Source organism: Notolepis coatsorum, assembly GCF_963971535.1.
Source record: "Notolepis coatsorum genome assembly, contig: SCAFFOLD_129, whole genome shotgun sequence".
NCBI lineage: Eukaryota > Metazoa > Chordata > Actinopteri > Aulopiformes > Paralepididae > Notolepis > Notolepis coatsorum.
In genome coordinates this window covers 723,934-740,435 of record NW_028174297.1, presented here as the reverse complement: position 1 = coordinate 740,435, position 16,502 = coordinate 723,934, and the positions used below count along the sequence as shown (strand labels likewise).

General features: G+C 39.0%; 1 protein-coding gene across 1 annotated transcript in view; it reads right to left on the bottom strand.

Moving 5' to 3' along the window:
• Positions 1-1,652: 1,652 nt before the first annotated feature.
• Positions 1,653-16,502, bottom strand: part of LOC311247594 (ATPase family gene 2 protein homolog A-like) — a gene marked incomplete at its 3' end in the record, with an annotated part of 42,232 nt that continues 27,382 nt past the window's right edge. The window contains exons 3-4 of the mRNA XM_084338623.1: positions 8,015-8,172; positions 1,653-1,711 (exon numbers count right to left, since the gene is read on the bottom strand). Coding sequence (XP_084194749.1) covers positions 1,653-1,711; positions 8,015-8,172 — 217 coding nt within the window. The remainder of the gene's footprint in view (positions 1,712-8,014; positions 8,173-16,502) is intronic.

Below are 16,502 nucleotides of genomic sequence, written 5' to 3'. Positions count from 1 at the left end.
AAACCAATTGCTTTTAGCTTGTCAATCAGAATGGAGTGATTGACCGTGTCAAAGGCCTTTTGTAGGTCCAGCATGACCATGCCGCAGTATTTGCCTGCGTCCACCTCTTGTTTGATGTGGTCATTCAAATAGAGAAGGCATGTGTCAGTGGAGTGGGATGTTCTGAAGCCAGATTGGAATTCGTAGATTAGATTTTTTTCCGCTAGGTACTTTTCGACCTGTTCGTAGACTATTTTTTCCATGACTTTCGAGATGGAGGTGAGAATAGAAACAGGGCGGTAGTTGCCTGGGTCTAATTTGCTGCCCTTTTTGTGCAGAGGGGTCACCCTCGCAATTTTGAAGTCCTTGGGGACGTGCTGAGAACACTTGACCTACCCATCTTTGTTTCAATTTAACTGATTCTATTTCATTAAGATGAGTCTCCTGGAGCATTGCCAAATCACATGATAGGGATTTCAAATATGTAATAATTTTATATCTTTTCGTTTTGTTTGAAATACCTTTCACATTCCAGCTAATCAGATTTACATGATTAGGTCCCATTATTTTTATCAAGCTACTTTACAGCTTCCTCCTTGTAAACTATGCAACAACATGTATGGATAGACAAAAAAATACAAAGTAGAAGACATACACATACATAAAGTAAGCCATTAGGCAAAGGAAAAACAGTAAACAAAACAGAGATAGACTTAATGTCCATCCCTTGTCCGCGAGCAGAGCAGGCGCGGCCGTGCTGCATCCTATCTGTGAATTGTTGAATTGTATCACTGTCACTCACACGTTATTGTGATATTGTAACTGGGATTAAAATGTCTGATACGATGCGGTTTGATGGATTTGAGAAATTGAATGAGCCGTTGACATTAACCCTTTCTCTGCCACGCTTATATCCATCCTTATACCGTCCTCTGCCAGCTCTATTTGTCTATGGAGATGTTCCCCTTCTTTGCAGGGCTATAACTTTTTAAATTGTAGTGCTAAATTGACATTACTATGGCCCATTCAACGTCAAGTATCTATCGTTTAGGATGTAGCAACGTTCTACTTTTTCATTCACATATTCATACTAAAATATGGTCTAAAGTATAAATATGTTTTTATCGTTTTCTGCAGCATTCTGCAGAACGTGAGTTATAGCCACAAATACATATATTAGATCATCAAATGTAGTTTGATACCGATACCGTATTTCACACTAGACGTCCTCACATCAAAACACATTGGATGCACCAACAGATTGGCAGGGCTTATTTTGTTCCCATATACTAATCATATTATACCAGGTAGCCAATTGACGGAAAATCCGTCACGACTCCGAATCAAATTGACGGAAATCCGTCTCAAGACGGAGCGTTTTAATCCCTGTGGTAAACGGCTGCATTTATACAACAGCTTTTATCCAAAGCGCTTTACAATTTGTTCCTCACATTTTACCCATTCACTCAGACATTCACACACCATGCAAGGTGCCGACCTGCTCATCGGGAGCAATTAGGGGTTAAACTTAAGTGTCTTGCTCAAGGACACTTCCACACGCTGCCCGGGAGGAGCGGGAATCGAACCGGGAACCTCCGGATTACCAGACGACTGCTCTACCTCCCGAGCCACTGTGTGTCCAGTACATCCAGGTGTTGAAGCGACTGACTCACCTAAAGACCGGAGGAAGAAGTTAGTGAACTCCTCTGTCTCCAGCGTGGCATCCTTCTGCCTGAGTGAGAGAGGAACACAATTAATTAACCCTTTCACTGCCACACCACAGCCGGTTAACCCTTTCACTGTGACAATACAGAAGGTTAGCCCTTTTACTATCACACGGCGATGCTCCATCATTAGCATCATTAGCTCCGCGGATGCGGAGCGGAGCTAATGAGGCTAATGATGGAGCATCGCCGTCGATTGTGTGATAGTAAAAGGGCTAACCTTCTGTGGTGTGGCAGTGAAAGGGTTAAGGTTCCCGGGAAGAAAAGACTGACTGGGTAATGTCATCATCATCAACCTTTATTTATTTATTCTCGATATTACAACTGAGGTCATCCTCCTTTTCAATGTAGTCGAGACGTTGCAGACATTTCAATGCACACATTTCTACAATATAACAATAATAAATATTAATAATACCTATCTACATAGTACTCTCAGTCCAGAGTGCACCACAGCAATTTAGTATAAAAATTAACATAGGCATAAAATCAGCACACAAATTGACAAAATAAAAGAAATTGCATACATTTCAGACATAAGAATAGGTATATAAAAGACAATAAAAGTAGTGCAATGTAAACGTGCAGATTTAAGAATAGGCATAATAAAATAAGTACAATAGTACAATGTTGCTCGAAGGCATGTCCCTACCACATCCCCATCCAAGACACCCCCCCCCCCTCATGGACAGCCCAGCTGCAGTTGCACATGACTGACCAGAAGATGGCAGCATTTACTAATCATACAAATCATCATCCAGGGTTGGTCCGTGCTGCCTCTGGGTCTCACCTGTCTTTATCAACACTCAGAAGTGTGGACATGTGTATTTACTGGTATTCAAGAGAGCAACAACATGGAATTCAAATATTAATTAAATCATCTTTTTATTCTTGATTCATATCTCCTGTGTCTGCTCGACTTACTGCTTGCAGCCCACACTTGGGGAGGATGTGTGTGCCAGTGGAGGAGTAGGTCACTAGGTCACTAGGTCACTTGGTTTCAACCTTCCTACTCCAATAAGTTCAGCTTCAGAATCGTTGAATCCTAGTTTCAGTTTGTGTTTTTCACAAACCCCTCTTTATTTTAGTATAGGCATTCTGTTGTATATGACCTACACATCACATCTGCATATGACCTACAACTCTTAAAAGTATGTGCATTGCAGTTTGTGGGGTATCACTCTGGAATGGTCTGGATGCGAGTATAAAATTAAGCAAAAATATCAATACATTTAAAGGTAGCTATAAACAAGCACTTATGGACACATATAAGAGAGAGGAGCTTGAGCAGTAATGTGACTGCCTAATATTTTTTCTCATTTGGATAATTGGAAAAAAACTGTACTTTTATTTAATTTTTCATTATTTGTTATATTAAATTATAATGTAAAATATTGTAAGAAATGGGCAGGGCTTGATACGTTTTTTTTTACTTCCCCCTGTTCCTTCTCGAACACTTAAGGCTAGATCCACAAAGACTGGATTGCACGGTGCTAATTGCACCCTTACTTACAATTCATTATGAATTGAAAATGGGGGACCCTGATGTAAACAAGACGAAAGTCTTTCTCTGGTCTGCATCCCCTTAACAATTGTGTGTATTGAGCCGTACTGTATTGTACCCATTCTGCAATCTGTTAATAACATTTTCATTCAATCAATCACCGTGCAGATTGATTGATTGAATGAACGTTTTATTAACAGATTGCAGAATGGGTACAACACAGTACAGCTCAACATGCAATCCATTCTTTGTGGATCTAGCCCTTATTGTATGGAAATAGTCTTTGACTATTTACCTTTTTGTTTTTTAAACTTGTTTTATGTTTCTATGTGCGAGACAAATAAAAATCAAATCAAACCTACACATCAAATCTAGGAGACTTATTTGTCAAACTGTCCAACTTCTCAAAACGTCGACGGAGAGTCTGTGTGGAGTTTGTGGACGCTGACATGTTGAATCAAATGCCACTTTGAGTAGAAATAACGAACGTAACGTTCTAATCCATTCAACATGTCAGACAGACTGCTGCTGTGACCCCCTGTCACCTCCATTTACTGTCACCTCCATTTACTGTCACCTCCATTTACTGTCACCTCCATTTACTGTCACCTCCATTTACTGTCACCTCCATTTACTGTCACCTCCATTTACTGTCACCTCCATTTACTGTCACCTCCATTTACTGTCACCTCCATTTACTGTCACCTCCATTTACTGTCACCTCCATTTACTGTCACCTCCATTTACTGTCACCTCCATTTACTGTCACCTCCATTTACTGTCACCTCCATTTACTGTCACCTCCATTTACTGTCACCTCCATTTACTGTCACCTCCATTTACTGTCACCTCCATTTACTGTCACCTCCATTTACTGTCACCTCCATTTACTGTCACCTCCAGTTACTGTCACCTCCATTTACTGTCACCTCCATTTACTGTCACCTCCATTTACTGTCACCTCCATTTACTGTCACCTCCATTTACTGTCACCTCCATTTACTGTCACCTCCAGTTACTGTCACCTCCATTTACTGTCACCTCCATTTACTGTCACCTCCATTTACTGTCACCTCCAGTTACTGTCACCTCCAGTTACTGTCACCTCCATTTACTGTCACCTCCATTTACTGTCACCTCCAGTTACTGTCACCTCCATTTACTGTCACCTCCATTTACTGTCACCTCCATTTACTGTCACCTCCATTTACTGTCACCTCCATTTACTGTCACCTCCATTTACTGTCACCTCCATTTTATATCGTAAACACTGTGAATCGGAACGTGCAATGTTACTCACTGTGCCTTGTATATATCTTATATCCTTTAAAAAAAATCTTTTTACCTTGTTTTTTTTAGCACTGGCTTGTATTTAAATTGTAAAAATGTTTTAGTTAAGTATTGTGTGAAGGGCGGACTAGCAAAGTACGATTTTCATTGTACGGAAAATTGTCAGTTTAAACAAACTGTCTGTTTAACTGTGTACATGACAATAAACTAACTGTCTGTTTAACTGTACATGACAATAAACTAACTGTCTGTTTAACTGTACACATGACAATAAACTAACTGTCTGTTTAACTGTACATGACAATAAACTAACTGTCTGTTTAACTGTACACATGACAATAAACTAACTGTCTGTTTAACTGCACATGACAATAAACTAACTGTCTGTTTAACTGTGTACATGACAATAAACTAACTGTCTGTTTAACTGCACATGACAATAAACTAACTGTCTGTTTAACTGCACATGACAATAAACTAACTGTCTGTTTAACTGTACACATGACAATAAACTAACTGTCTGTTTAACTGTACACATGACAATAAACTAACTGTCTGTTTAAATGTGCACATGACAATAAACTAACTGTCTGTTTAACTACACATGACAATAAACTAACTGTCTGTTTAACTGTGCACATGACAATAAACTAACTGTCTGTTTAACTACACATGACAATAAACTAACTGTCTGTTTAACTGCACACGACAATAAACTAACTGTCTGTTTAACTGTGCACATGACAATAAACTAACTGTCTGTTTAACTGCACATGACAATAAACTAACTGTCTGTTTAACTGTACATGACAATAAACTAACTGTCTGTTTAACTGCACATGACAATAAACTAACTGTCTGTTTAACTGTACACATGACAATAAACTGACTGTCTGTTTAACTGCACATGACAATAAACTAACTGTCTGTTTAACTACACATGACAATAAACTAACGGTCTGTTTAACTGTGCACATGACAATAAACTAACTGTATGTTTAACTGCACATGACAATAAACTAACTGTCTGTTTAACTACACATGACAATAAACGAACTGTCTGTTTAACTGCACATGACAATAAACTAACTGGCTGTTTAACTACACATGACAATAAACTAACTGTCTGTTTAACTGCACATGACAATAAACTAACTGTCTGTTTAACTGCACATGACAATAAACTAACTGTCTGTTTAACTGTACACATGACAATAAACTAACTGTCTGTTTAACTGTACACATGACAATAAACAAACTGTCTGTTTAACTGCACATGACAATAAACTAACTGTCTGTTTAACTGCACATGACAATAAACTAACTGTCTGTTTAACTGCACATGACAATAAACGAACTGTCTGTTTAACTGTACATGACAATAAACTAACTGTCTGTTTAACTGTACACATGACAATAAACTAACTGTCTGTTTAACTGCACATGACAATAAACTAACTGTCTGTTTAACTGTGCACATGACAATAAACTAACTGTCTGTTTAACTGTACACATGACAATAAACTAACTGTCTGTTTAACTGTACACGACAATAAACAAACTGTCTGTTTAACTGCACATGACAATAAACTAACTGTCTGTTTAACTGCACATGACAATAAACTAACTGTCTGTTTAACTGTGTACATGACAATAAACTAACTGTCTGTTTAAATGTGCACATGACAATAAACTAACTGTCTGTTTAACTGTACACATGACAATAAACTAACCGTCTGTTTAACTGTACACATGACAATAAACTAACTGTCTGTTTAACTGTACATGACAAGAAATCTTGAATCTTGAATCTTTGTTTAGACTGAAGTTTAGAGAAGTTGGACCGTTTCAACAACTTCAGGGTGAGTGTTTGACAGATAAGCCCTGGATTTGATGTTTAGGTGATATATATATATATATATATATATATATATATATATATATATATATATATATATATATATATATATATATATATATATATATATATATATATATATATAATGTTTATACTAAAATAAAGAGGGATTAGTTCAGTTAACCGATTGAGCAACATTTATTTTTTATTTCATATTTGAATATTGATATGCCTTCAAATGCACATCCCTACTAATAACCTCAAACACTTATAGCTACTGTACATGAACACAGGTTGTCCGTAGCAAGGGGGATAGATGTCTTTTCTAATCACATTATAATCACATTTCATCACTATTCCATGTATTCACTGTGTCACTCATAGCTTCTTGTTGCAGGTACCAATGATTTTGACCTCCTGTTGAATGAAACGGCTAAAAACAATAGTAATGTTTCATAGTATCATACTTTAACACCCCTACATGTGTGACCGTGTGTGACTATGTGGCCCCATGTCCTTCACACAACATGCCTCTTGATTCGCCAAAGTTCAGTATTTATTTACCAAAAAAACCCCAATCTGTGATTTATTTGGTGACCGTATCAACGTGAGGTTTATTTATATATATATATATATATATATATCGGAAGAGTTTGTTCATAGATTTGTTATTTGGAACTATCTAGTTAACCTGTCGTGAAGCAGAATACATGCCTTTTTGTTTTTACGATTCCTATTTGGTATATTTGGTGTTTGGGGCTACCCATTTGTTTACGTTTTGGATCACTGATTGGGCCTTTCGTTGTCGACTAAAGACGCACTTCTTCAACCATTATCTCAAATAATAATAATAGAAAATAATAAAAATAAAATCTAACCCTAACTAACCTTACTGTCATGCACTTGTCCTAATAAACTAACCTACACTGTAACACGCAACACTTTGATGAACATTGTTACTCAGTTGTGCCCTTCCTGATGACCTGTCGTACAGAACCTTCCTGATGACCTGTCGTACAGAACCTTCCTGATGACCTGTCGTACAGAACCTTCCTGATGACTTGTCGTACAGAACCTTCCTGATGACCTGTCGTACAGAACCTTCCTGATAACCTGTCGTACAGAACCTTCCTGATGACCTGTCGTACAGAACCTTCCTGATAACCTGTCGTACAGAACCTTCCTGATGACCTGTCGTACAGAACCTTCCTGATGACCTGTCGTACAGAACCTTCCTGATGACCTGTCGTACAGAACCTTCCTGATGACCTGTCGTACAGAACCTTCCTGATGACTTGTCGTACAGAACCTTCCTGATGACTTGTCGTACAGAACCTTCCTGATGACCTGTCGTACAGAACCTTCCTGATGACTTGTCGTACAGAACTTGTAAGTCGCTTTGGATAAAAGCGTTTCAGCTAAATGACTAAATGACTGAATGTAAATGATTTGGCTACTGACCCGTAATTCCACAACATAAGCCGCGGGCCGGCAAGCTCACCTGGTGGAGAGGGTTAGGGTTAGCTCACCTGGTGGAGAGGGTTAGGGCTAGCTCACCTGGTGGAGAGGGTTAGGGTTAGGGTTAGCTCACCTGGTGGAGAGGGTTAGGGCTAGGGTTAGCTCACCTGGTGGAGAGGGTTAGGGTTAGGGTTAGCTCACCTGGTGGAGAGCAGCAGCTCCTCGGCCTGCAGGAGGGCCCCGCTCAGGGGGTGCAGCTGGACCGCGTCCCCCGCCCTCACCCTCAGGCTGGTCTGGACGCTCTTCTGAAGGCCCAGTCTGCCAGCGGGGAAGGATGCGGTCGGCCATGCCAAACAGACCTGGGGTCAGGAGACAAGGACACAAGACCCTGGATGATTTTTGTCCATTTTCTACACCAAATCTACACCAATAGATCTTTCACCCAGAGTGAAAAGTTAAGTAAAGCTCTGCTCTCAGACACAGTAGTTGTATGTTAAAGTAAAGCTCTGCTCTCAGAGACACAGTAGTTGTATGTTAAAGTAAAGCTCTGCTCTCAGACACAGTAGTTGTATGTTAAAGTAAAGCTCTGCTCTCAGACACAGTAGTTGTATGTTAAAGTAAAGCTCTGCTCTCAGAGACACAGTAGTTGTATGTTAAAGTAAAGCTCTGCTCTCTCAGACACAGTAGTTGTATGTTAAAGTAAAGCTCTGCTCTCAGAGACACAGTAGTTGTATGTTAAAGTAAAGCTCTGCTCTCAGACACAGTAGTTGTATGTTAAAGTAAAGCTCTGCTCTCAGACACAGTAGTTGTATGTTAAAGTAAAGCTCTGCTCTCAGAGACACAGTAGTTGTATGTTAAAGTAAAGCTCTGCTCTCTCAGACACAGTAGTTGTATGTTAAAGTAAAGCTCTGCTCTCAGAGACACAGTAGTTGTATGTTAAAGTAAAGCTCTGCTCTCAGAGACACAGTAGTTGTATGTTAAAGTAAAGCTCTGCTCTCAGAGACACAGTAGTTGTATGTTAAAGTAAAGCTCTGCTCTCAGAGACACAGTAGTTGTATGTTAAAGTAAAGCTCTGCTCTCAGACACAGTAGTTGTATGTTAAAGTAAAGCTCTGCTCTCAGAGACACAGTAGTTGTATGTTAAAGTAAAGCTCTGCTCTCAGACACAGTAGTTGTATGTTAAAGTAAAGCTCTGCTCTCAGAGACACAGTAGTTGTATGTTAAAGTAAAGCTCTGCTCTCAGACACAGTAGTTGTATGTTAAAGTAAAGCTCTGCTCTCAGACACAGTAGTTGTATGTTAAAGTAAAGCTCTGCTCTCAGAGACACAGTAGTTGTATGTTAAAGTAAAGCTCTGCTCTCAGACACAGTAGTTGTATGTTAAAGTAAAGCTCTGCTCTCAGAGACACAGTAGTTGTATGTTAAAGTAAAGCTCTGCTCTCAGAGACACAGTAGTTGTATGTTAAAGTGAAGCTCTGCTCTCAGACACAGTAGTTGTATGTTAAAGTAAAGCTCTGCTCTCAGACACAGTAGTTGTATGTTAAAGTAAAGCTCTGCTCTCAGACACAGTAGTTGTATGTTAAAGTAAAGCTCTGCTCTCAGACACAGTAGTTGTATGTTAAAGTAAAGCTCTGCTCTCAGAGACACAGTAGTTGTATGTTAAAGTAAAGCTCTGCTCTCAGAGACACAGTAGTTGTATGTTAAAGTAAAGCTCTGCTCTCAGAGACACAGTAGTTGTATGTTAAAGTAAAGCTCTGCTCTCAGAGACACAGTAGTTGTATGTTAAAGTAAAGCTCTGCTCTCAGACACAGTAGTTGTATGTTAAAGTAAAGCTCTGCTCTCAGACACAGTAGTTGTATGTTAAAGTAAAGCTCTGCTCTCAGACACAGTAGTTGTATGTTAAAGTAAAGCTCTGCTCTCAGACACAGTAGTTGTATGTTAAAGTAAAGCTCTGCTCTCAGACACAGTAGTTGTATGTTAAAGTAAAGCTCTGCTCTCAGACACAGTAGTTGTATGTTAAAGTAAAGCTCTGCTCTCAGAGACACAGTAGTTGTATGTTAAAGTAAAGCTCTGCTCTCAGAGACACAGTAGTTGTATGTTAAAGTAAAGCTCTGCTCTCAGACACAGTAGTTGTATGTTAAAGTAAAGCTCTGCTCTCAGAGACACAGTAGTTGTATGTTAAAGTAAAGCTCTGCTCTCAGAGACACAGTAGTTGTATGTTAAAGTAAAGCTCTGCTCTCAGAGACACAGTAGTTGTATGTTAAAGTAAAGCTCTGCTCTCAGAGACACAGTAGTTGTATGTTAAAGTAAAGCTCTGCTCTCAGAGACACAGTAGTTGTATGTTAAAGTAAAGCTCTGCTCTCAGAGACACAGTAGTTGTATGTTAAAGTAAAGCTCTGCTCTCAGACACAGTAGTTGTATGTTAAAGTAAAGCTCTGCTCTCAGACACAGTAGTTGTATGTTAAAGTAAAGCTCTGCTCTCAGAGACACAGTAGTTGTATGTTAAAGTAAAGCTCTGCTCTCAGAGACACAGTAGTTGTATGTTAAAGTAAAGCTCTGCTCTCAGAGACACAGTAGTTGTATGTTAAAGTAAAGCTCTGCTCTCAGAGACACAGTAGTTGTATGTTAAAGTAAAGCTCTGCTCTCAGACACAGTAGTTGTATGTTAAAGTAAAGCTCTGCTCTCAGACACAGTAGTTGTATGTTAAAGTAAAGCTCTGCTCTCAGACACAGTAGTTGTATGTTAAAGTAAAGCTCTGCTCTCAGACACAGTAGTTGTATGTTAAAGTAAAGCTCTGCTCTCAGACACAGTAGTTGTATGTTAAAGTAAAGCTCTGCTCTCAGACACAGTAGTTGTATGTTAAAGTAAAGCTCTGCTCTCAGAGACACAGTAGTTGTATGTTAAAGTAAAGCTCTGCTCTCAGAGACACAGTAGTTGTATGTTAAAGTAAAGCTCTGCTCTCAGAGACACAGTAGTTGTATGTTAAAGTAAAGCTCTGCTCTCAGAGACACAGTAGTTGTATGTTAAAGTAAAGCTCTGCTCTCAGAGACACAGTAGTTGTATGTTAAAGTAAAGCTCTGCTCTCAGACACAGTAGTTGTATGTTAAAGTAAAGCTCTGCTCTCAGAGACACAGTAGTTGTATGTTAAAGTAAAGCTCTGCTCTCAGAGACACAGTAGTTGTATGTTAAAGTAAAGCTCTGCTCTCAGAGACACAGTAGTTGTATGTTAAAGTAAAGCTCTGCTCTCAGAGACACAGTAGTTGTATGTTAAAGTAAAGCTCTGCTCTCAGAGACACAGTAGTTGTATGTTAAAGTAAAGCTCTGCTCTCAGAGACACAGTAGTTGTATGTTAAAGTAAAGCTCTGCTCTCAGACACAGTAGTTGTATGTTAAAGTAAAGCTCTGCTCTCAGAGACACAGTAGTTGTATGTTAAAGTAAAGCTCTGCTCTCAGAGACACAGTAGTTGTATGTTAAAGTAAAGCTCTGCTCTCAGAGACACAGTAGTTGTATGTTAAAGTAAAGCTCTGCTCTCAGAGACACAGTAGTTGTATGTTAAAGTAAAGCTCTGCTCTCAGACACAGTAGTTGTATGTTAAAGTAAAGCTCTGCTCTCAGAGACACAGTAGTTGTATGTTAAAGTAAAGCTCTGCTCTCAGAGACACAGTAGTTGTATGTTAAAGTAAAGCTCTGCTCTCAGAGACACAGTAGTTGTATGTTAAAGTAAAGCTCTGCTCTCAGAGACACAGTAGTTGTATGTTAAAGTAAAGCTCTGCTCTCAGAGACACAGTAGTTGTATGTTAAAGTAAAGCTCTGCTCTCAGACACAGTAGTTGTATGTTAAAGTAAAGCTCTGCTCTCAGACACAGTAGTTGTATGTTAAAGTAAAGCTCTGCTCTCAGACACAGTAGTTGTATGTTAAAGTAAAGCTCTGCTCTCAGACACAGTAGTTGTATGTTAAAGTAAAGCTCTGCTCTCAGACACAGTAGTTGTATGTTAAAGTAAAGCTCTGCTCTCAGACACAGTAGTTGTATGTTAAAGTAAAGCTCTGCTCTCAGAGACACAGTAGTTGTATGTTAAAGTAAAGCTCTGCTCTCAGAGACACAGTAGTTGTATGTTAAAGTAAAGCTCTGCTCTCAGAGACACAGTAGTTGTATGTTAAAGTAAAGCTCTGCTCTCAGAGACACAGTAGTTGTATGTTAAAGTAAAGCTCTGCTCTCAGAGACACAGTAGTTGTATGTTAAAGTAAAGCTCTGCTCTCAGACACAGTAGTTGTATGTTAAAGTAAAGCTCTGCTCTCAGAGACACAGTAGTTGTATGTTAAAGTAAAGCTCTGCTCTCAGAGACACAGTAGTTGTATGTTAAAGTAAAGCTCTGCTCTCAGAGACACAGTAGTTGTATGTTAAAGTAAAGCTCTGCTCTCAGAGACACAGTAGTTGTATGTTAAAGTAAAGCTCTGCTCTCAGAGACACAGTAGTTGTATGTTAAAGTAAAGCTCTGCTCTCAGAGACACAGTAGTTGTATGTTAAAGTAAAGCTCTGCTCTCAGACACAGTAGTTGTATGTTAAAGTAAAGCTCTGCTCTCAGAGACACAGTAGTTGTATGTTAAAGTAAAGCTCTGCTCTCAGAGACACAGTAGTTGTATGTTAAAGTAAAGCTCTGCTCTCAGAGACACAGTAGTTGTATGTTAAAGTAAAGCTCTGCTCTCAGAGACACAGTAGTTGTATGTTAAAGTAAAGCTCTGCTCTCAGAGACACAGTAGTTGTATGTTAAAGTAAAGCTCTGCTCTCAGAGACACAGTAGTTGTATGTTAAAGTAAAGCTCTGCTCTCAGACACAGTAGTTGTATGTTAAAGTAAAGCTCTGCTCTCAGAGACACAGTAGTTGTATGTTAAAGTAAAGCTCTGCTCTCAGACACAGTAGTTGTATGTTAAAGTAAAGCTCTGCTCTCAGAGACACAGTAGTTGTATGTTAAAGTAAAGCTCTGCTCTCAGAGACACAGTAGTTGTATGTTAAAGTAAAGCTCTGCTCTCAGAGACACAGTAGTTGTATGTTAAAGTAAAGCTCTGCTCTCAGAGACACAGTAGTTGTATGTTAAAGTAAAGCTCTGCTCTCAGAGACACAGTAGTTGTATGTTAAAGTAAAGCTCTGCTCTCAGACACAGTAGTTGTATGTTAAAGTAAAGCTCTGCTCTCAGAGACACAGTAGTTGTATGTTAAAGTAAAGCTCTGCTCTCAGAGACACAGTAGTTGTATGTTAAAGTAAAGCTCTGCTCTCAGAGACACAGTAGTTGTATGTTAAAGTAAAGCTCTGCTCTCAGACACAGTAGTTGTATGTTAAAGTAAAGCTCTGCTCTCAGAGACACAGTAGTTGTATGTTAAAGTAAAGCTCTGCTCTCAGACACAGTAGTTGTATGTTAAAGTAAAGCTCTGCTCTCAGACACAGTAGTTGTATGTTAAAGTAAAGCTCTGCTCTCAGACACAGTAGTTGTATGTTTTAAAGTAAAGCTCTGCTCTCAGAGACACAGTAGTTGTATGTTAAAGTAAAGCTCTGCTCTCAGAGACACAGTAGTTGTATGTTAAAGTAAAGCTCTGCTCTCAGACACAGTAGTTGTATGTTAAAGTAAAGCTCTGCTCTCAGAGACACAGTAGTTGTATGTTAAAGTAAAGCTCTGCTCTCAGACACAGTAGTTGTATGTTAAAGTAAAGCTCTGCTCTCAGACACAGTAGTTGTATGTTAAAGTAAAGCTCTGCTCTCAGAGACACAGTAGTTGTATGTTAAAGTAAAGCTCTGCTCTCAGAGACACAGTAGTTGTATGTTAAAGTAAAGCTCTGCTCTCAGAGACACAGTAGTTGTATGTTAAAGTAAAGCTCTGCTCTCAGACACAGTAGTTGTATGTTAAAGTAAAGCTCTGCTCTCAGAGACACAGTAGTTGTATGTTAAAGTAAAGCTCTGCTCTCAGAGACACAGTAGTTGTATGTTAAAGTAAAGCTCTGCTCTCAGAGACACAGTAGTTGTATGTTAAAGTAAAGCTCTGCTCTCAGACACAGTAGTTGTATGTTAAAGTAAAGCTCTGCTCTCAGAGACACAGTAGTTGTATGTTAAAGTAAAGCTCTGCTCTCAGAGACACAGTAGTTGTATGTTAAAGTAAAGCTCTGCTCTCAGAGACACAGTAGTTGTATGTTAAAGTAAAGCTCTGCTCTCAGAGACACAGTAGTTGTATGTTAAAGTAAAGCTCTGCTCTCAGAGACACAGTAGTTGTATGTTAAAGTAAAGCTCTGCTCTCAGAGACACAGTAGTTGTATGTTAAAGTAAAGCTCTGCTCTCAGAGACACAGTAGTTGTATGTTAAAGTAAAGCTCTGCTCTCAGAGACACAGTAGTTGTATGTTAAAGTAAAGCTCTGCTCTCAGAGACACAGTAGTTGTATGTTAAAGTAAAGCTCTGCTCTCAGAGACACAGTAGTTGTATGTTAAAGTAAAGCTCTGCTCTCAGAGACACAGTAGTTGTATGTTAAAGTAAAGCTCTGCTCTCAGAGACACAGTAGTTGTATGTTAAAGTAAAGCTCTGCTCTCAGACACAGTAGTTGTATGTTAAAGTAAAGCTCTGCTCTCAGACACAGTAGTTGTATGTTAAAGTAAAGCTCTGCTCTCAGAGACACAGTAGTTGTATGTTAAAGTAAAGCTCTGCTCTCAGAGACACAGTAGTTGTATGTTAAAGTAAAGCTCTGCTCTCAGAGACACAGTAGTTGTATGTTAAAGTAAAGCTCTGCTCTCAGACACAGTAGTTGTATGTTAAAGTAAAGCTCTGCTCTCAGAGACACAGTAGTTGTATGTTAAAGTAAAGCTCTGCTCTCAGAGACACAGTAGTTGTATGTTAAAGTAAAGCTCTGCTCTCAGAGACACAGTAGTTGTATGTTAAAGTAAAGCTCTGCTCTCAGAGACACAGTAGTTGTATGTTAAAGTAAAGCTCTGCTCTCAGAGACACAGTAGTTGTATGTTAAAGTAAAGCTCTGCTCTCAGACACAGTAGTTGTATGTTAAAGTAAAGCTCTGCTCTCAGAGACACAGTAGTTGTATGTTAAAGTAAAGCTCTGCTCTCAGAGACACAGTAGTTGTATGTTAAAGTAAAGCTCTGCTCTCAGAGACACAGTAGTTGTATGTTAAAGTAAAGCTCTGCTCTCAGAGCACAGTAGTTGTATGTTAAAGTAAAGCTCTGCTCTCAGAGACACAGTAGTTGTATGTTAAAGTAAAGCTCTGCTCTCAGAGACACAGTAGTTGTATGTTAAAGTAAAGCTCTGCTCTCAGAGACACAGTAGTTGTATGTTAAAGTAAAGCTCTGCTCTCAGAGACACAGTAGTTGTATGTTAAAGTAAAGCTCTGCTCTCAGAGACACAGTAGTTGTATGTTAAAGTAAAGCTCTGCTCTCAGAGACACAGTAGTTGTATGTTAAAGTAAAGCTCTGCTCTCAGACACAGTAGTTGTATGTTAAAGTAAAGCTCTGCTCTCAGACACAGTAGTTGTATGTTAAAGTAAAGCTCTGCTCTCAGAGACACAGTAGTTGTATGTTAAAGTAAAGCTCTGCTCTCAGAACACAGTAGTTGTATGTTAAAGTAAAGCTCTGCTCTCAGAGACACAGTAGTTGTATGTTAAAGTAAAGCTCTGCTCTCAGAGACACAGTAGTTGTATGTTAAAGTAAAGCTCTGCTCTCAGAACACAGTAGTTGTATGTTAAAGTAAAGCTCTGCTCTCAGAGACACAGTAGTTGTATGTTAAAGTAAAGCTCTGCTCTCAGAGACACAGTAGTTGTATGTTAAAGTAAAGCTCTGCTCTCAGAGACACAGTAGTTGTATGTTAAAGTAAAGCTCTGCTCTCAGAGACACAGTAGTTGTATGTTAAAGTAAAGCTCTGCTCTCAGAGCACAGTAGTTGTATGTTAAAGTAAAGCTCTGCTCTCAGAGACACAGTAGTTGTATGTTAAAGTAAAGCTCTGCTCTCAGAGACACAGTAGTTGTATGTTAAAGTAAAGCTCTGCTCTCAGACACAGTAGTTGTATGTTAAAGTAAAGCTCTGCTCTCAGAGACACAGTAGTTGTATGTTAAAGTAAAGCTCTGCTCTCAGACACAGTAGTTGTATGTTAAAGTAAAGCTCTGCTCTCAGAGACACAGTAGTTGTATGTTAAAGTAAAGCTCTGCTCTCAGAGACACAGTAGTTGTATGTTAAAGTAAAGCTCTGCTCTCAGAGACACAGTAGTTGTATGTTAAAGTAAAGCTCTGCTCTCAGACACAGTAGTTGTATGTTAAAGTAAAGCTCTGCTCTCAGAGACACAGTAGTTGTATGTTAAAGTAAAGCTCTGCTCTCAGAGACACAGTAGTTGTATGTTAAAGTAAAGCTCTGCTCTCAGAGACACAGTAGTTGTATGTTAAAGTAAAGCTCTGCTCTCAGAGACACAGTAGTTGTATGTTAAAGTAAAGCTCTGCTCTCAGACACAGTAGTTGTATGTTAAAGTAAAGCTCTGCTCTCAGACACAGTAGTTGTATGTTAAAGTAAAGCTCTGCTCTCAGACACAGTAGTTGTATGTTAAAGTAAAGCTCTGCTCTCAAGACACAGTAGTTGTATGTTAAAGTAAAGCTCTGCTCTCAGAGACACAGTAGTTGTATGTTAAAGTAAAGCTCTGCTCTCAGAGACACAGTAGTTGTATGTT